Consider the following 21502-nt stretch of genomic DNA (forward strand, 5'->3'; position numbering starts at 1 on the left):
TTTAGACAGCTTTTTGCTTTATCATAGTTTAACCTTAGTAAATATATGCACTTTTCTTGGATAATATCCTCCTTCCACATTCCATATTGTTGTCAAATATTTTGGTTACACTTTATCTTAAAACATTCCAAGTTTATTTTTTTTCCACAGTCAATATTATGATGAGGATGGGAGAAGGTATATAAGGGGAAATTATTTTCAATAGGATGCTAACTAAAAGTATAAGGGCATCTGATATTTAAACAAACATCTAAGCAAACGAAGGAAGCAGAAAATTCAAATATTCTACTTTGAGGTAGAACAGCAAGTCCTGTTCAAGGAAAAGCCAGATGAGAGAAGCCAGAGTAGGGTGAAGGAAGGGAAGATAAGGAGATGAGGTTAGTGGATTAGTAGGATCCAGAACATGTAGGGCCTGGATAGACAAGGTAAGGAATTTTGAATAGATGTGTGATATTATCTCCTTTTTAAATTTAAAACATTCTAGAATAATTGGTAGTTGGGAGAGTAGAAGCAGGAAGTCCAATTAGGAAACTTTCGCCAAAATCCAGGTGAGACAATGGCGTCTTAGATTAGGGTGGAAGTCAATGTGTTGAGAAATGGCTGGATCTGAGATCTAGGTCTTCAAACCAACAGTGTTTGCTTAGGGGTATGAAAATGAGGAATTCATGGTAATTCCTACGTTTCTAGCCTGGGCAACTTTGTAATAATAGTATATTTTTTACTGAGATGGCGGTTATAGTCAACAATTAACTGTTAAATTATGCATGTTATTTATTTAGTGTATTTGTTACAGCTCAAAATTAGATTTAGGTCTGTGTCCCTTAGTGTAGGCAAACAGTTGGGGATACTATATTCACATTTGATTGATTCCACTTCTATTAATAGCTGTGTGACTTTTAGCAAGTCACCTTATCCTCTGACTCAATCTCATCTTTTGAAATGAGTAGTATTTATTGATGCTTACTGTGTGGTTGAGAGGATCAAGTCTAGCCCTTAGAATAATGGCTGGTACACAATAAGTACCCAGTAAGTATTTGCTTTTCTTATTCTTTCTGGAAACACTCCCCTGCCCCCTCACCCCTGTTATAGTCCATCAAACCAGGGATGTTATGAGTTACTCTTTACTTTGTTTGCTCAATGCGAGTCAGAATATTTTCCAAAGGTATCTAATATTTTTCAAAGCTGATAGAGAAAATCCATGCCAAGTTTAGAATGCTGCTCTGTGTCTGAATCTCTTCAATTACTTTGTGCTTTTCTAAGCCTGAAACTTAAGAGGTCAACAATTAGTAGATATTTGTCAAATATCTACTTTGGGCTTAACTGCCAGGATATAAAAGGGGGCCGTTTAGATCTAATTTCTATTTCCTGCCATCCTAAGCCATGTATGCTTTTGATTTGGCTAAAACAAATAAATATTTTATCAATGACCCAAAATATTTCATTACCTCCCTGGCCCTTCTGGGTATTACTGGACAATTTCAGGATAGCTGATGTCATTGTTGGCTTTTATGAATTGTGTCATATGGCTGCCTTTTTGTAGCTTCAGCCAAATAAGGAAAAACGACAACTTGGAGGTGAGAAACCTCTATTTAGACTTAACAGGATTGGCTGTAAAGAGCAAAAATTCATAGCGGTTGATATTCATTCAGAAAGAAAACAATTCGAAGAAATCATTTCCAATAAAAAAATAATTACAAACCTGGATTATCTGATGCATTCTAACACATTAGATAAAATTCCTTCATCCTCAGAAAACTAGATGCATGGATGTAAGGCTTTGCCTCAAGAAAAGCAGTATAATGTAATGGAAAAAGTCCTAACCTCAGAGCCCTGAGGCTGGTGTGGCTTGGAGAAATGTACAGTTTTGCTAAGCCTCAGATGTTTCTTTTGTGAAATAATAATAATTCCCACCTACCTCATGAGTGTGGTGCAGGATTCAGAGATGATGGTCATGATGAGGTATAGAGAAGCATGACATGTTATACAAAAGCTAAGGCTGGGAAATCGGTCAGGGAAAGGCTTGAGGGTACAGTTCCTTTCCAGGGTACTCCTTAGCCAGATCTTTTCTAGATGGCTTTACTCACAAGTAGTCCCATTGTAAAGATGGCAATAACTATAAAAATTACAGCTATCATTTATTTAATATCTACGGCAGGGTAGAAGCTATGCCAACTCCTTTACATGTATCATCAGTTTGTGTAACCCCTACAACAATCCCTTGAAGTGAATGCAGTTACTAACCCCGTTTTGTAGATGAGAAATAGGTTCAGAGGGATTATATTACTTGCCTGGTCGCTCAGTTAGTGGGCCACACAAGCAGGATTTAATCGGGTAGTCTGATGCCAGAACCTGTGCGTTTGGCCACGAGGCTACACAGCCTACAACTGGATCATAGTGTAGTTGCAGGGTGACCTCAGAGTCATTATTGGTGGACTGATTCTCCTTGTGCCTCAGGAATTTTCCTATGCCCCGATCGCAAATTCTTTCCTGCTCCTACTATTTTGTGCTATCCTACCTTTACAAGTGTTGGGGGCTTGTAGCAAAGAAACCCAATAATGTATACTGGAAAACACAATAGTAATTTACATTATCAGTGACTTAACAGAAGTAGGTGTATAAGCACATTCATGGAGCAGCCCGTTTCCTCACAGTTATCAGGTCCCCAGGCCGAGAGTGGCTCTGCCATCATCAACATTTGTTATTTGAGGTTGTCTCCATTGCAGCCAACTGGAAGGGAAGAGGAGACGGGAGAGTCCCTGTGGGAGGTATAAGGCTGGGCTGGGAAGTGGGTGACATCATTTCTGTTCCTGTTCCCCTGGCCAGAATGGCCATCATTTAGCCATTGCACGTGGGTCTGGGACAGGCCGTCCCCAGCTTGCAGACCATGGCACAGTGACAACTCTGCAATGCAGAAGGGGCAGCATAAATATTGGTGAACAGCTAGAGATAGATATCTGCTACTGGAATCATAATTATGTTTGGTGATTTATCATTGGTGAAATTTTATTTGAGTCCTTTTATTGGGTCCTGTGGGATGCTGGGAGAGTTCTGAACTCGAGAAAAGTTTTTTTGGTCAAAATATATTTTTGCTTCCCTGTTTGCCATTCCACTAATACAGGACTTATCACAGATAATAATCACAGGGGGACAGATTTATCCCTATAACTGTTCCATATCCGCCCTCAACATGTCACTAGGTTGTTTTCTTAATTACCTGCTACCTTTTCTTTACTCTAGCTGTATTTAACCAAAATTTTTAAAACTTTTCTACAGATTTACTGGATCTCAGGTACAAAATTGGATTAATCCTAACCCTTAGTTCATTGTTCGCTTTCATCCATAGGTCCTTACAAGACTTTCTATTTATTTGCTTATTTACTGGTAATATAATAAGCCTATGAAACTCTACCCATATGAAAACTGGAATATTAACAGTAACATATCTTTGATGTTTCCTCCCAATCCCATTGCCCTGCCTCCTACATCCTATGCAACCTCTATCTTGCATCTTGTGTTTATTATTTCTTTTCTTTTTTAAAAAAATCAACCTTTTTTTTTTTTTTTTTTTAGAGCAGCTTTAGGTTCACAGGAAAATTGAGCAGAAGGTATAGAGATTTCCTATATACCCCTGGGCCCTACATATACATGGTCTCTACCATTATCAACACCCCCATCTGGTGGTACATTTGTTACAATTGATGAATCTACACTGATACACCATCACTAACCAAAGTTTATATTACGGTTCATTCTTGGTTTTGTATATTCTATGGGTTCAGACAGATTTATAATGACCTGTATCCACCATTATAGTATCATATAGAGTAGAAATCCTCTGTGCTATGTCTATTCACCCCACCTTCTCTCCTAACTCCTGGCAACCACTGATCTTTTTATGGTCTTTCATGGCTTAGTGGCATATTTCTTTTTAGCTCTGAATATTTCCATTGTCTGGCTGCCCAGTTTATTTACCCATTCACCTGCTAAAGGATATCTTGGTTGCTTCCAGGTTTTGAGAATTATGAATAAAGCTGCCATTAAGATCCACGTGCACGTTTTTGGGTGGACAGAAGTTTTTAACTCCTTTGGGTAAATACCACGGAGCACAAGTGCTAGGCCACTTGGTAAGGGTATGTTTAGTTTTGCCAGAAGCCACCAAACTGTCTTCTAAAGTAGCTATGCCATTTCGCATTCCCACTAGGAGTTAAAGAGAGTTTCTGCTGCTCTGCTTCTTGCCAGCATTTGGTGATGTCTGTGTTTTGGGTTTTGGCCATTCTGATAGGTGTGCAGTGGTATCTAGTTGTTTTCATTTGCAATTCCCTGATGACATGTGATGTGGAGCATCTTTTCCTATCCTTATTTGTTATCTGTAAATGTTCTTTGAGATCTCTGTTAAGGTTCTTTGGCCCGTTGTTAATTGGATTCTTTTTTTTTCTTGAGTTTTAAGAGTTCTTTGTGTATTTTGGCCAACACATCAGCTGTGTCTTTTGCAAATATTTTCTGCCAGTGTGTGTAGGTACCTATCTTCTCATTCTCTTGATACTGTCTTAGTTACATTTTTGTGAAGAGTGTAAGGTCTGTGTCTAGGTGTGTTAGAGTGTGTGTGTGTGAATGTCCAGTTGTTCTAAAATGATTTATTAAAAAGATTATCTTGTCTCGGGGATCCCTGGGTGGCTCAGCGGTTTAGAGCCTGCCTTTGGCCAGGGGGCGTGATCCTGGAGTCCCGGGATCAGGTCCCACGTAGGGCTCCCTGCCTGAAGCCTGCTTCCCCCTCTGCCTGTATCTCTGCCTCTCTCTCTATGTCTATCATGAATGGATAAATAAAATCCTTAAAAAAAAAAAGATTATCTTGTCTCCACTGTATTGGTTTGCTCCATTGTTAAAGATCAGTGGATGATATTTTGTGGATCTACTTCTGGGGTCATTCTCCTGTTTAAATGATATATTTCTTGATTATTTTGTTAATACCACACTGTGGTATTTGGTTGATGAAGTCCCACTTGTTTATTTTTGCTTTTTGTTGCTTTGTTTTTGGTGTCAAATCTTTAATCCATTTTGAGTTCATTTTTGTGTGTGGTGTGAGATAGAGGTCCAGCTTTATTCTTTTGCATGTCTCTGTATTTTTCCAACACCATTTATTGAAGGGACTGTCCTTTCTTCACGGTATGTTCTTGGCTCCTTTGTTGTAAATAAATTGACCATAAATTAATGATTTATTTCTGGGCTCTCTAGTCTGTTCCATTGATCTGGTTTTTATGCCAATATCATACCGTACTGTTTTAATTAGTATAGCTTTGTAATAGAGTTTGAAATCAGAAAGTGTGATGCCTCCAGCTTGGTGATTCTTAATATTGCTTTGTCTACTTGGGGTCTTTTGTGGTTCTATTCAAATTTTAAAATTGTTTGTTTTATTTCTGTGAAAAATGCCATCGGAATTTTGATAGGGATTGCATTGACACCACATACTTTCTTTGCCTTAATGTATTAGGTAGGGTTTCCAATGTGACGTTGAAAGATACTGGTGAAAGAGGACAACCTTCCCTTGTTCCTAAACTTAAAAAGCTTTGTTTCTCACCATTAAGTATGACGTTAGCTATAGGCTTTTTGTAGATATATATATATTTTTATGATAGTCACACAGAGAGAGAGGCAGGCTCCATGCACCGGGAGCCCGACGTGGGACTCGATCCCGGGTCCCCAGGATCGCGCCCTGGGCCAAAGGCAGGCGCTAAACCGCTGCGCCACCCAGGGATCCTTTTGTAGATATTCTTTATCAAGTTGGAGAATTTTCCCTGTATTCCTAATTTACTGAGATTTTTTTTATCGTGAGTGGGTGTTAAATTTTGTTAAATTATTTCTCTATATTTGTTGACATGATCATGTAATTTTTTTTCTTTAGACCATTGATGTGATAGGTTACGGTCATTGATTTTTCAAATGTTGAACCAGACTTGCTTACTGGAATAAATGTCATTTGGCCATGGTGTATGATTCTTTTCATACATTGTTGAGTTGGATTTGCTAAAATTTTATTGCAGATTTTCACATCTATGCTCATGAGACAGATTGGCCTATTGTTTTCTTGTAATGTGTTTATTAGGTTTTGGTATTAGGGCAATGCTACCTTCATAAAATGAGTTAGGAATTACTCTATTTGCTTCTATCTTCTTAAAGAGATTGTAGAGAGTTGAAATCATTTCTGTCTTTTTATTTTGGTCACTCATCCTTTAGTAAAGTTTTATGCATTTTGTGGTCAATCTTTTGTGTACTTTAATGTTTTTCTTGATATTTGATATGTTGATACTATTTTTTTTTTTGAGAGAGAGAGAAAGAGAGTGGGGGGAGAAGTGGAGGGAGAGAATCTTCAAAAAGACTCCTTGCTAAGTGGGGAGCCTGATGCAGGGTTTGATCCCACAACCTAGGAGATCATGACCTGAGCTAAAACCAAGAGTTGGATGCTTAACTGAGCTAACCAGGTGCCCCTATGTTGATGCTTTATTAACTTGACTCTTACAAAAAGACTTAAGTTTTCTAGTTATGTGGAAATAAAATTGAATTTTATATCTTGATACTATATGGAGAGACCTAAAATATTTGCTATTTTTAATAATTTGGCTATAGATTTAAACAGTCATGCCACTTGCAAACAATGACAATTTTATGTGTTCTTGTTCTTTTTTTCAATCCTTATGGATTTAATTTTGCTAGAACCTAGGAGTGAAGGAGGGCCACCTTTTCTGATTCCTCATTTTAAAGAGAGTACTTCCCACCAACAATCATGAGGGTTCCTTTTCTCCACATCATCACCAACACTTATTATTTCTTGTCTTTTTTTATTTCAGCCATTCTGACTTGTGTAAGGTGATAGCTCATAGTAGTTTTGACTTGTCTTTCCCTGATGATGAGTGATGTTGAGCATCTTTTCATGAGTCTGTTGGCCATCTGCATGTCTTCTTTGGAAAAATGTTTATTTGGGTCCTCAGCTCATTTTTTAATCTGATAATTTGGAGTCTTTTGGTGTTGAGTTGTGTAAGTTCATTTTATATTGTATATTTAAGTTAATTTTATATTAACTCCTTATGAGATTTATCATTTGCAGATATCTTCTCCCATTCAGTGGGTTTCCTTATTGGTTTCCTTTTCTATACAAAGACTTTTTATTTTAGTGTGCTTCCAATAGTTTAATTTTGCCTTTGTTTCTCTTGCCTGAAGAGATCCATCTAGAAAAATGTTTCTGCAGCTGTGTCAAAGAAATTATTGCCTATGTTTTCTTCTAGGAGTTTTATGGTACACTGTTGGTGGGACTGCAAATTGGTGCAGCCACTGGGGAAGACAGTATGGAGGTTCCTCAAAAACTTAAAAATAGAACTACCATATGATCCAGCAATTCCACTGCTGGGTATTTACCCAAAGGAAAATGAAACCATTATGGGGCACCTGGGTGACTCTGTTAAGTGTCCAACTCCTGATTTCAGCTCTGGTCCTGATCTCATGGGTCAGGTTGTGAGATGGAGCTCCACATCAGGCTCTGTGCTTAGTAGGAATATGGTTGGACATTCTCTCTCTGCCCTTTCCCCCACTCGTGCCCACTCGCTCTCTTTCTCTCAAATAAATAATAAATAAATAAAAATCTTTACAAGAAAAAATGAGGGGGAGCCTGGGTGGCTCAGTTAGTGTCTGCTTTTGGCTCAGGTTATAATCCTAGAGTCCAGGATTGAGCCCCACATCAGGCTCCCTGCTCAGCAGGGAGTCTGCTTCTCCCTTTACTCCTCACCCTGCTCATGCTCTTTCTTTCTCTTGCTCTCTCTCTCTCTCTCTCAAATAAATAAGAAGATAGATAAATTTTAAAAATTTTTAAACGAGAACACTAATTTAAAAAATATATGCCTCCCTATGTTCATTGCAGCATTATTTACAAAGCCAAGATATGGAAACAACCCATCTATAGATAAAGATGTGATATGTATATATACAATGAAATATTAACCATAACGAAGAATGAGGTGTAGCCACTTGCAACAACATGGATGGACCTACAGGGTATTCATGCTAAATGAAATAAGGCAGACAGAAAATACAAGTACCATATGATTTCACTCGTGTATGGAATTTAAGAAACCAACAAAAGACAAAAACCAGATGCTTAAATGCAGAGAAAAACTGTTGGTTGCCAGAGGGGAGGTGAGTGGGAGGATGAGTGAAATAGATAAAGGGGATTAAGAGTATACTGATGAGTATACTTATTATGATGAATACTGAGTAATGTATAGAATTGTGGAATCCTTATATTGTACACCTGTATTTAATAAACTGTAAATTATACTTAATTTTTTAAAAAAGAGTACTTCTAAAATGTCCTCATTAGGATGATATATACTACAGATTTTTAAAATACATTCTTTTCAGATTAAGTTTACTTCTATTCCTGGTTTGTTAGAGGGTTTTTTTCTTAAAATTATGATTTTGAATGGGTTTTGTTTTGCATTTACTTTTTATTTTCTTTAGTCTCTTAAAGTGGTAAGTTATATTCATGCATTTTGTAAATACATATTTAGATTTACAGACTTAGATTATATCTTTGAAATGCAATCCTTGTATTCCTGAGCTAAACCCAACTTGATATTATTTTTTTATATACTGAAGGAGTTGATTTGCTAATGATTAATTTAGGATTTTTAATTCTTATTTTTCAAGTTTTTGTTTAAATTCCAGTTAGTTAACATACAATGTAGTGTTAGTTTCAAGTGTAGAATCTAGTGATTGATCACTTCCATACAGCCAGTGCTCATCACAAGTGACCTCCTTAATACCCATCACCCATTTAACCTATCTTCCCCCTCCTCCCTTCCAGTAACCCTCAGTTTGTTTGCTATCGTTAAGATTCTATTTTCTGGTTTGCCTCTTTTCTTCCCCCCATGTTCTCCTGTTTTGTTTCTTAAATTCCACACGAGTGAAATCATGTGATATTTGTGTTTCTCTGACTGATTTCATTTAGCGTAATACTCTCTAGCTCCATCCACGTCCTTTCAAATTACAAGATTTCATTCTTTTTGATGGTTGAGTAATATTCCATTGTGTATAAACGTGTGACAGAGTCTGTGTGTGTGTAGGAGCGCTTATATATGTATGTGTGTACTCTGCACACAAGTGTCCATTTTACAAAATGGCAAGGTCCTAATGACCTTGTTCAAAATGATCAATCTATACTGCCTCTTTTTGAGATTCTAGAAACTACAGTTGGGGGAAAAACATGACCTTAGCAGTAAAACTATGCAGCTTTCTTGCCCCAAGAGTACTTGTGTGTTTTGTACTGCTTGCCATCATTGATTCACTGTTTACTTGTTCTTATCATGTGCCAAGGATTTGTGCTGCAGCATTTCAGCTTGTACATTAAGTCCCTCTTTGAATATTTTTCTTTCTACCTTTTGATTTCTGAGAAGTAGAATGGCTCAAGGAAGGGAAATAGTGAAGAGATGGGGGTGGGGGTAAATAGGCAAGTGACAATTTACCCTGAACTTTGGAGCACAGACCCAGTATTATTTCCTACGGTGCAACAGCTGACAATATTCTTATTTCTGAAGAAAAATAAAATCCATATGCTTAGAAATGATGTATCTTGCATAATCATTTTAAAGGGAAAAAATGGCATTTATCTCAATTTTGCTGAAGTCTCTTTTCAGTCCTCTCTGGGCTGTCCTAGATTATGAATTGGCTTGCATGGGGCAGAGGTCTCCCTGAAACCCCTGGTTCTTAATAGCCTCAAGAGAGGTGTTGCACAAGTTCTAAACATTCTGGGTTTGAAGCCAAGGGTTTGGTGGCTGTGTTGCTTTTGCAGCTGTGATTTAAATTAGAAACATTCTACCTCTCAACAGAAAGTTTACAGAGATCCAGATTTTTAAAAAACTTTTTATAGCATATAATTTCCAGAAGAAGTGTATTGACTTGAGCTTGTTTGATTCCGAATAAATGAATTACAACAAAATTTGAAGAGAACTGTGCCTTTGAGAGTATTTTTTTTGTGTTTCTATAACAATCTCATTGTTAAGATGAAGTGTACAATGAATTTAAATTTTATGTTGTTACTTTACATAAGTATCTCTCCTTTATTCTCCCCTCGTGTCTTCAGGTATTTTTAATTTTTAAAAAATATTCAGATATCTTAAAAATTTATGTAAATCCTGGCCATGTCTGGGAATAGAACAGCAGACAGATTATAGGCAGCTTATCCATATTTTGATATGGTCAAAATGATCCCAAGCCTTCTAAGTATGAGTTTGGAGGCTTAACCCACTACTAGTCTTACTGTACACACAAAACATGGCATGTATGCACTTCAAGATAAACCTTTTGCATGTAGGATTCTACACTTTATAGATTTATAACATACCATATTTTGTATTCCATTTAAAGGATGTGAGAAAATTATTTTGCAAGATGCTACTATTTCAAAGAACTCAGCCTTTGTTGTATCACTGGTATTGATCATCTGCATGAGGAAATTTCCAGATGCTTCATGCTGCTTTGGGATTATTGTGTCCTTTCCTAATCCTCACTTTTCTATCCAGGTTTTAACTTTCAGAGAGAAACTCGGAGACACTTGTAGTCTCCACAATGTTGAGTTTGGGATGCAGGGTTTGTTTGCAAGAACAGATCTTATGTGGTCTCTATGCCCAACTGTGGCCCATTTTATCAATGTGACTTTGTGTCTGTTACCTACTTTCCTTTTATGAATTGGTTTTCTTATCTGCAAAATAAGGATAATATCACCTGCTCCCAGGTTTGTTATCAATACCAAACAGGAGAACAAACGTAAAGCAGTTAGACAGGGCATGACACATAGTAAAGGCCCAGTAAATGTTAGAACTCCTTGTCATGTATAGTAATAGAAAGTTTGTAGATATCACAGCTTGGTTTTCATTTTTGGCAATCTACTTAGGACTAACATTCCTCTAAAAATGAAAGGGTTGGGGGATCCCTGGGTGGCTCAGCGGTTTGGCGCCTGCCTTTGGCCCAGGGTGCAATCCTGGAGTCCCGGGATCGAGTCCCACATTGGGCTCCCTGCATGGAGCCTGCTTCTCCCTCTGCCGGTGTCTCTGCCCCCACCTCTCTCTGTCTCTCTCTCTCTCTGTGTGTGTCTATAATCAATCAATAAATAAATAAATCTATCTTTAAAAAAAATGAAAGGGTTGAACTAAAAACAATCTCTTGTGAACCCCTTCCAGTTCACTAAATTACCTCGGAATAGGATTGATAAATTGACCTACAGCCTGAAAAGTTTATATCATCTAGGCTTCTTATGAAGGAACAGAGCAGAGTCCCAAATTCCAAAATGTCAGAGGGATGATAGAGTAGGTGAGGAAATGGGGATGGAATTTTGCATGGCACAGGTCCCTTTTCTGAAGGGATAAAGTACTAAGTACTAGAAGCTTGCCTGACAAGCAGTGAGACAGCCATATATAATATTGCAAATTCATGTTTGGGTAAGAATTAAGCAAGAAAGAGAGATATAGTTTATTAATATGGATTCATTGATTTTTTTTTCATTGAGTGGATGAATGAATGAATGAATGAAGCCCAACCTGCCTCATGAAAATATTTATTTTTAGTATATTTAATATTTTATTTCATTCTATGAAGTGAATACTTCTAGTAGGTAGATGAAAATGCTTTAGGACAAAGTAGAATTGGAAAACCCTTGCCTCACACAGTTCTAGGTAGTTGGAAGCAAAATGGTGCAAATGGAGTCATTTCAAGGAGCAAGATAGCTATATGGAAAATGGAGATTCACTACTTTTTATGTTTTCTCTCAAATTTAAGGATAAAAGAAAATGGTTAGCTTTCTAATTGTGTAGGAAGAGAAAAATGGAATTTTGACCAGATCTAAAAATACTTCTCAAATAGGATACGCACCTACATGTTCATGATGGAGAAATTACAAATCAAGTCTTAGGCTGTGTCCCAGCTGTGAACTCTAAGTTATTTTGGCGGTGAGGGGACCAAGGGTAACACAGGGTACAGGAAAAATGACTAATAAAGACACAAAATATTGTTGGAACTAGAATGCTGGCTGCCTCCTTTGACAATTCAAAATTTCATATTTCTACAGGGTCTTGAACCAGGAAAATCTTCTATGGCTGTGTCCAGTTTGTGGATCTTTTTCCCTAGGGCACTTCATACCGCTCAGAAACTCAGAAATTCTGCCTTCTGTGGCACCCAGTTTGCTGTAAAATTTTGTGTGCTTTTATGTGCATGTCTTGACTCCAAAATAATATTCACAACAATTTTAGGTGTTTATATTTTTTGCCTTTTCAGATTTCAAGTTGGAGATTTTTTAGGTCATAGTATGAAAATGCTGCTGATTTTATTCCTCATAATAATTTGTTCTCCTGTCTCTATGAACAAAGATTCTGGTAAGTTAAAAAAAAAAAAAAAAAAAAAAAAAAAAAAAAAAAAGGTCTTTTCCTTAATCTTCACTAGGGAAAATAGATAACATGAGTTTGACATACTTAAAAATCAAGAATTTTGCTTTGCTTTGTTTTAATGGTATGGATGGTAGCTCAATTTCTTTTTGATGTCAACCTGTGTTCCTTTAAAGATCATTTGTTTCTGGATGTTATTCCTTAGTTATGATACAAAGATATGAGAACTGTTATTTTGTCCTCAATTTCAACCCCTTTTAGGTCTTTTGGGAGTTTGCATGAAAATTCTGTCTCTTAATATTAGATTCAGGCCTGGAAAACTTGGCCTGTCTCTTCCTAGTTCATTTGTGCCAAAATACTGTCTTAGTTAAGTATCTAGATTTTGCTCCAATTTCAACTGTCTGCTTATTGTAAAGAAAGTGCTTTTGCCCTGAAGAGAAAGCTCCATAGCTGTCTATTGTCAGTAATCTTTATCCAGTGGACATGAAGTCAAAATACTGGTGTACCCATCACTGCCGCTACCATCTCTAAATAGGGAGTTCTTATACTGGCCACTCCATGTCCAAGGCCACCTATGTTGGCTTTCACAGTTTTCTCAAGGACTCTGACCTTGGAAGTAAGTCAAGACCTTCTTTTTTTTTTTTTTTTAATTTTTATTTATTTATGATAGTCACACACAGAGAGAGAGAGAGGCAGAGACACAGGCAGAGGGAGAAGCAGGCTCCATGCCGGGAGCCCGACGTGGGATTCGATCCCGGGTCTCCAGGATCGTGCCCTGGGCCAAAGGCAGGCGCCAAACCGCTGCGCCACTCAGGGATCCCCAAGTCAAGACCTTCTGAAGAGAGAAACTAGACTTTATTCTATAAATATCTTCTTTTGATGTGTTCACTGGGCTTGATATTAAGCTTTTTAAAGAGAGGCAGTGGTTTTTCCCTGCTGTTCCATAATGTCAGGCCATATCAGAACCCAAATCTATCTCATGTGCCAATTGTCTACATTTCCTTTCTTCATACAAGATATGGGGGTTCATTCATGAACAGAAAGGTCACTTTTGATCCCAAGTCCAGCCACCTTGGGCAGGGCTTCCTTGACAGTCTTCGTAGGATTTCCAGACTTCTCTTGGAAGACAATGTTGATTGACCCTCATGTATTTCTTCCTCTGAAGTCAATGCTGGCTATATGGTCATCAAAGGAGTCTCAAACTGGTTGAAATTAGGTTCTTTAGAAGACAGGAAAGAATATTACCCTCTATGCCTCAATCATAGTGCTATCAAGAGAATGAAACCACAAGTGGGGTGCCAACGCTGGTTTCCTAGCGGTTGTAGACAGGAAGAGGTTGAAGTTATTTTAATTTGATTGAAATTTATCTTATAGATTATTTATTTGTTTGTTTATTTATTTATTTATTTATGAGAGAGATAGAGAGGCAGAGACACAGGCAGAGGGAGAAGCAGGCTTCGTGCAGGGAGCCTGACATGGGACTCGATCCCAGGTCTCCAGGTTCATCAGGCCCTGGGCTGAAGGCAGCGCTAAACCGCTGAGCCACCCGAGTTAAACTGAAATTTATCTTATAACCACTTCAGCTCATCAGAATCTCAGAGTGAGGAAGGACTGTACATATTTTCTAATTGAATCCACTCATTTTAAAGGTGAGGAACGGGACGCCCGAGTATATTGAATGGTTTGACAGAGCAGGTGGAGTTAGCTGATAACAAAGCCAGAACTTCTGTTCTTTGTTCCATTACCCCATATTTTCTTAAATCTACACCATCCCGTCAGACAGACCTTTCCCTCCCTTCCCCAGACAGAAAATAGATCTTCTACTAAAGTGGTGAGAACTCTGAATTCAAACCAGCAGATTACCAATGAATGACATTTTGTGCTTAAACCCAGTGATTTCCTATCAACATAAAAGTCTAATTCTATATACCTAGCATCTAACCTGGCATTGAATGAAGCCTAAAAAGCTCAACAAAGTATTGTATTCCTATTTGTTTGTAATATAAACTGTTTGTAATATAAACTAAAGCTATAAATCCCTTTCCTAGGTTTAGCATACTGGTTTCTATCAAGTTTTACTTTGTAAGAATAAATTGACCAATTATAATGCTTACTTATCTGGTTCATCAAAAAATATTGTAAACAACTTTAAATATGTCACATTTTTATGATTTTTAGGTACTTTTAAACTTTCAGTCTAACTCTTGGGAATACAAAACCAATATGTATATAAATTAGATCACCGTTGCATTGCTTAAAGAGGAATCACAATGAAAGAGTGTCATTCAGATTTCTCCATTCTAACAAATTCGAGGCAATGTGATTCTCAATTAAAATTTTTATTCTCCTGATATAAACGGAGGTGAAATTCTGAAAGCAAAAAAAGGGGGGGAGGGAGGGTGAATCAGCCACTAAAGTTAAGTTCTATATACTGTGTATATATAAATACGTATATATACATATTTTTTACATATATACGTATATATGTGTGTATATATATATATATATATACACACATACTATAAAAGTTTAGCTTTGTACTAAAGCTATAAAAACCCAAGGTTTTTAGTTCTCTAAATTTACCTATTTTTAATTAATCCCATGCAAAAGTGATGCCTAATTTGTGATGAGTTCAAATGAGAGGGTGAGGAATCAGCCCAAGAAACAGATTTCTTGAGAGAATGTGTAATTTCAGGCTATTATTTTCAGTTCATTGGGAAGGTATTAAAGATACAAATAATGGAAAATTAGTTTTTCTATACATAGATGGCATTAGACAGGGTAGTACATTTCTAAAGTTCTTGCTTTGTTTATATGTTTCTGGGTTTGTAGGTCCTGAATATGCAGATGTCGTGTTTCTGGTGGACAGCTCCGATCACCTGGGAACTAAGTCCTTCCCTCTTGTGAAAACATTCATCAACAGAATGATCAGCAGCCTCCCCATCGAGGCCCACAAGTACCGCGTGGCCCTGGCCCAGTACAGCGACCAGCTCCACAGTGAGTTCCAGCTGGGCACGTTCAAGAGCAGGAACCCCATGCTGAACCACCTCAAGAAGAACTTCGGCTTCGTTGGTGGCTCCCTGCGCATAGGCCAAGCCCTCCGGGAGGCCCACAGGACCTACTTCTCCAGGCCCGACAGCGGGAGGGACAAGAAGCAGTTTCCCCCGATTCTGGTGGTCCTGGCTTCGGCCGAGTCCGAGGATGACGTGGAGGAGGCCTCGAAGGCCCTGCGGGAAGACGGGGTGAGAATCATCTCCGTGGGGCTGCAGAGCGCGTCTGAGCAGGAGCTGAAGGCCATGGCCACGGGGCAGTTTCATTTCAACCTGCGGTCGGTCAGGGACCTTGCGGCGTTTGCCCCAAACATGACCCAGATCATCAAGGAAGCCACCCAGTACAGGGAGGTAGCCACCGATGACATTCTTGTGGAAGGTAGGTTTAGGGCATGTGGATAGGAATGATGATTAAATGCTTTTGAAAAATCAGTAGGGGGAGAGGATTGAGCTATGAAGACCCTTTTCACCAAAAGCGGGGCTGCATTTTCAAATGTTAAGTATTCATGTGTTCAAGGGGACCCAATGATGGTGGCCATTGTAAATCCAGTGAACCCCATGGCTTTCTATGTTTCACTTCTCAGGTTGCATGTCATTGACACATCTTACAATTCAGGAACAGCTCCCTCCCACCTAGCTTACCTCTGAGCTTTTGGTCTCCTTGGGCTTCAGTTGCTATGTAGTTTTATTGCTGGTTCATTTAAAAGGTAAATTTGGGGATCCCTGGGTGGCGCAGCGGTTTGGCGCCTGCCTTTGGCCCAGGGCGCGATCCGGGAGACCTGGATCGAATCCCACGTCGGGCTCCCGGTGCATGGAGCCTGCTTCTCCCTCTGCCTGTGTCTCTGCCTCTCCCTCTCTCTGTGTGTGACTATCATAAATAAATGTAAAAAAAAAAAAAAAAAAGGTAAATTTGTTCCTAACGAAATCCTTGCCTGCTGAAACGACATAATGTAATCAAGAATGTTAGGCCTAGAAACAACTTCAGGTAGGCCAAACCCCTGCTTCTACAGAAAGAAACTTTTGGCAGGAGTCCTTTGAGGTGACATGGCCTAGCTCCAGGCCAGGCTGTAGTTTGAAATCTGGTAGATCGGGTGCTTGGATTCCCCAGGCCCCCACAGCTACATCTCCACACTGCCTCCCTTCTGTTGCTCTGCTCTAGATGAGCTTCCCTGTGTTCTGATCTACCTCCAACCTGCGGTCCTAGTCTGTCCTCTTGTATTAACAGAATGGCCAGATGTTGATGAACATCATTCAAGTGAGGAGCAGGAGAGAGCCAGTAAAAAATAATTTGCTCAAACTGTACAAGTGTAAATAAGTAACACAGGAAACTCACACGATTGCCAGTTAATCCGCTTCAACGAGGCAGCATAAGTGTCTATTGATAATGGAGAATGCTTTTCTTGTGGCAATCTATGAAAATATGAATCCTATTACTAGCATCTTTCCCAAATAAAATAACGTGAAGTGCAATTGCTAGTCCATTACCATACCTTAGGAATGTCTGGACTCTACCTATTGATTTTTAATGATGTTTTAATATGATCCCAGTGGCAGCTATTCACTGAGTGACTTTTATGTACTAGGCTCCATGCTAAGCACATTATGACATTTAATCCCCCATAACAATTTCATGAGCTAAATACTGTTTTTACAGATAGGGAAATTAAAGCTGGGAGTTGAGCTAAGATCCAGTACTTGAATGTAGGACCTTGTGATCTCAGCTTCATGATCATTTTGCATGCGGCCTTCTTTAAATGTGGAACCGGGTTCTGGTAAATATTCTCCATGCCTCGTAATGCTGAGCAAAGATGCCAAACCTCCAGCTAAAGTTGTACTTGTTCCTTCCTTGTCCACACAGTTTGCCAAGGCCCGTCTGTGGCTGACTTGGTGTTCCTGTTGGATGTGTCCGTCAACGGCAGCCAGGAGAACTTTGACTATCTTAAGGAATTCCTGGAAGAGAGTGTATCTGCCCTTGACATAAAGGAAAACTGCATGAGGGTTGGCCTGGTGACCTACAGCAATGAGACGAAGGTGATAAACTCACTCAGCAGGGGCGTAAATAAGTCGGAGGTTCTCCAGAATATACAGAACCTCTCTCCCCGGGCTGGGAAGGCCTACACAGGGGCTGCCATCAGAAAAATCAGGAAGGAAGTGTTCAGTGCACGCAACGGCAGTCGGAAGAATCAGGGGGTGCCCCAGATTGCGGTGCTGGTGACCCACAGGCCCTCAGAGGATAACGTGACCAAGGCAGCTGTTAACCTCCGGCGCGAGGGGGTGACCATCTTCACCATGGGCATAGAGGGGGCCAGCGACAGCCAGCTGGAAAAGATCGCCTCTCACCCTGCCGAGCAGCACGTGTCCAAACTGAAAACCTTCTCCGACCTGGCCGCGCACAACCAGACGTTCCTGAAGAAGCTGCGGAACCAGATCACGCACACTGTCTCTGTCTTCTCGGAACGCACTGAAACGCTCAAATCCGGTAAAGGCCTCAGCTGGGAGATGGCGGAGTCAGAGCCTCTGCTTCTTGCCTCCTGTCTCTCACGTATGCTGTGTAGAGAATGGGCGGGCAGGATGCTGTGGGGAGGGAGGATAAGTTAGCTCCCCACTTCTGACTTTCACTTGGTCACACAAAGGAAAAACTGGGGGGAAAAATGGGCAAGCCACTGAGGGGCTGAAATGGGGAGCAGGGGTTGCCCCTTTACTTGCTCCTCTGTGCGGTGTTACCAGGGTTCTCCATGACTCCTAAACACCCCAGAACGCCAGCCGTTGTCCTTTTTCTGCCTTTTCCTTTTTCTCCTTTGCCTCTTGTGTTCCCCTGCTCTTGCCTTTACTTCTTTCTTTTTTTTTTTTTTTTGGAAATGTCTCTCCTTTCCTTCTTCCATCACCCTCGAATTCCAACTTGGAGAAGAAACAGAAGTGCGATTTGGTTTGAGGGCCGAGTGATTTGTTGTGAAGCACTATTCAGCTATCTGTGAGTTTGGAGAGACGGAGAGTGATGTATTTTCAATATTTCGTATATACACATGCCTACTATGTAATTTGGAGACTTGTGTGTACATGTATATGTATACATTCTCCAACAGAGATTTCTAGCATGTTTACTATAAAAGTGTCATTGTTCTATGCAAATAAGGACACTGGCCATAATCGTAGTTTTGTTAACTGCCTAGGAGTAGATGGAGGAGTAAATAGTTGAAGTTTTTAAAAAAGAGCTCCTCGGCCCACAATATCCAGTTAAATGACTTCTGTTTCCCAGCAAACTGCTTGCCTGTTTGCTGAGCTGTTATTCACTAATGAGGGAAGTGACTTGTAAAAATCACCTTCCAGTTTTCTTTCTAATCTTTTATTGTATCCAGATTTGCTCTGATTCATGGGAGAGAACTATCCAAATAGTTTTAAACTGTCAGAAGCAATTCATTTGGCCCCAGTGTTGCTAAGATTTCCCTACATTAAGCTAGCAGAGTGTCTTTTTGTGCCTAGAAGCTGTTTTCCATTTTTTTCATCTGAAGACTCTTGTATTATTTTACTTCCCATCTATTCCCATTCCTTCTTCACAGAAGAAGGGCCACAGCCAATTTTCTGGTTCCATTTTAGGTTGTGTGGATACTGAAGAAGCAGACATCTATCTGCTCATTGATGGCTCTGGAAGCACCCAGGCCACAGACTTCCACGAAATGAAGACCTTCCTATCCGAGGTTGTAGGGATGTTCAACATTGCACCCCAAAAGGTGCGGGTTGGGGCTGTTCAGTATGCGGACAGCTGGGACCTGGAATTTGAGATCAATAAATACACTAATAAGCATGACTTGGGAAAGGCCATTGAGAACATTCGGCAGATGGGTGGGAACACAAACACGGGTGCAGCCCTAAATTTCACACTAGGGCTGTTGCAAAAAGCAAAGAAGCAACGAGGAAACAGAGTGCCCTGTCATCTTGTTGTCCTGACGAATGGCATGTCCAAGGATAGCATCTTAGAGCCTGCAAACAGACTGAGAGAAGAACTCATTCGCGTTTATGCCATCGGGGTCAAGGAGGCCAACCAAACACAGCTGCGAGAAATTGCAGGCGAGGACAAGAGGGTGTACTATGTGCATGACTTTGATGCTTTGAAAGACATAAGAAACCAAGTTGTTCAAGAAATCTGTGCTGAAGAAGGTAGGGGACATGGTGGCTTTACCTTTTGACTTTAGCTCATCAATTACCTTCTTGTAGTACTTGACATCCCAGATTTAGAGAAACAATATAAATTTCAAAGTCAAGGTTTGTTGACTTGAGTAGCTGTGTTCTCCAGAACAAAATTAAGAGCCCACTATAGTGTTCTAATTAATATCTTAAGACTAAGAAAGATGGAAAAAAAAAAAGACTAAGAAAGATGTTTGGAGTTCTCCCTAATAAATATTGATTAGCCTCTTCCCACAAATCCCTGCTAGGATAGACCTATAATTAGACACTGCAAATGATTTCTGGTTTTGAAAGAGTATCTCTTTATTTAAATTGCTTTTTAATAAAACTTATATGAAACCTTTTAGAACTATATTAGTCGTCTTCAACCAGGGGTGATTTTCACCCACTTGGGGGATACCTGCAATGTCTAGAAAATTTTTGGTTGTCATTACTGGGTGAGGGCCCCTGGCATCTAATGGGTAGAGGTCGGAACACTGCCAAATGTCCTACAGTATACTACAATGCATGGACTGCCCTCCAGATAAAAATTATCCAGCCAAATTGTCAGTAGTGCTGGGTTGAGATATCCTGAACTATATATTAAAGCTCTAAATAACAAATAGAATAGTCTCACCTTTATTGCTTGCAGTCTTTATTTACCTGCTAGCAATCCTTACCAAGCTCACACTTACCTTCAATGTAGAATTATTTGTGTTTTGGATTTTCTTGTGTACCCTTAATCTTTCTTTTTGACCTGAAGTCAACTTGAATAAACATCTTGCCTTCTCCCATACAGCATGCAAAGAGATGAAAGCAGACATCATGTTTCTGGTGGACAGTTCTGGCAGTATAGGACTTGAAAACTTCATCAAAATGAAAACATTTATGAAAAACCTGGTGAGCAAATCTCAGATTGGGGCAGATCGAGTGCAGATTGGCGTAGTCCAGTTCAGTGACATCAATAAGGAGGAATTCCAGCTCAACAGATATATGTCCCAAAACGAAATTTCAAATGCAATAGACCGGATGGCTCACATTGGGGAAACCACCTTGACTGGTAGTGCCCTGACCTTCGTTTCTCAGTACTTCAGCCCTGCCAAAGGGGCCCGGCCCAATGTCAGGAGGTTTCTCATCCTCATCACTGACGGTGAAGCTCAGGACATAGTCAAGGACCCAGCAGTAGCACTTCGACAAGAAGGCATAATTATCTACTCTGTGGGGGTGTTTGGTTCCAATGTCACTCAGCTCGAGGAAATCAGCGGGAGGCCAGAGATGGTTTTTTATGTTGAGAATTTTGATATTCTGCAACACATTGAAGATGATCTTGTTTTTGGAATATGCAGCCCCCGTGAAGGTAGGTGTGGGTATATACACTAGTGGGATTATCCAAACACATGTCCATGTTAGCCATTATGCCTGGAATTAAGTAAACTACTGTTTGAACATTATAAACTTTTTGTTTAATTAAAATGTTCATCCCAGTGGGTTTTGACCTACCTATGAAATGCACCTTTCCTCAGCAGAGTTATCGAATTAATACAGAACAGTTTTGGTCTGCCTAGATTGTTTCCCATTTGTAGAGCGAGAGCATTAGGGTAATATCTTAAGTCTGGTTCCCTGGAAGCAGAAGCTGAGTCAGGGATCCTTGTGGAAGTGATTTACTGAAGAGGTGTTTCAGAAGAGGAGTAAGGAAAGCAGGCCAGAGGGCATGTGTAAGAGCTAAGCAAGGAGGTGGTCTCCGGCACAGCTCCAGCCTGATCCCATGGGGTCTCTAGAGCATGGATACTACCTTGAAGTCTGTCCACCTGGAGGCCAGGGGTCAACCTCCTATAACCTGTGTCCTTTGGCTACAGAACAGGACATAACCTC

At 39.7% G+C, this 21502-nt stretch overlaps 1 protein-coding gene across 3 annotated transcripts in view; it reads left to right on the forward strand.

The window, feature by feature from the left end:
• The window catches only part of COL6A6 (collagen type VI alpha 6 chain), a 143194-nt gene that overhangs the window by 19926 nt on the left and 101766 nt on the right, over positions 1–21502 (forward strand). For all 3 annotated transcript variants that reach the window (XM_055320983.1, XM_055320984.1, XM_055320986.1), the window contains exons 2-6: positions 12313–12410; positions 15252–15848; positions 17328–17948; positions 19064–19624; positions 20430–20987. In XM_055320983.1, coding sequence (XP_055176958.1) covers positions 12344–12410; positions 15252–15848; positions 17328–17948; positions 19064–19624; positions 20430–20987 — 2404 coding nt within the window. In that variant the 5' untranslated portion in view covers positions 12313–12343. The remainder of the gene's footprint in view (positions 1–12312; positions 12411–15251; positions 15849–17327; positions 17949–19063; positions 19625–20429; positions 20988–21502) is intronic.

Source organism: Nyctereutes procyonoides, unplaced genomic scaffold (genome assembly GCF_905146905.1).
Source record: "Nyctereutes procyonoides isolate TBG_1078 unplaced genomic scaffold, NYPRO_anot_genome, whole genome shotgun sequence".
NCBI classification, from domain to species: Eukaryota; Metazoa; Chordata; class Mammalia; order Carnivora; family Canidae; genus Nyctereutes; species Nyctereutes procyonoides.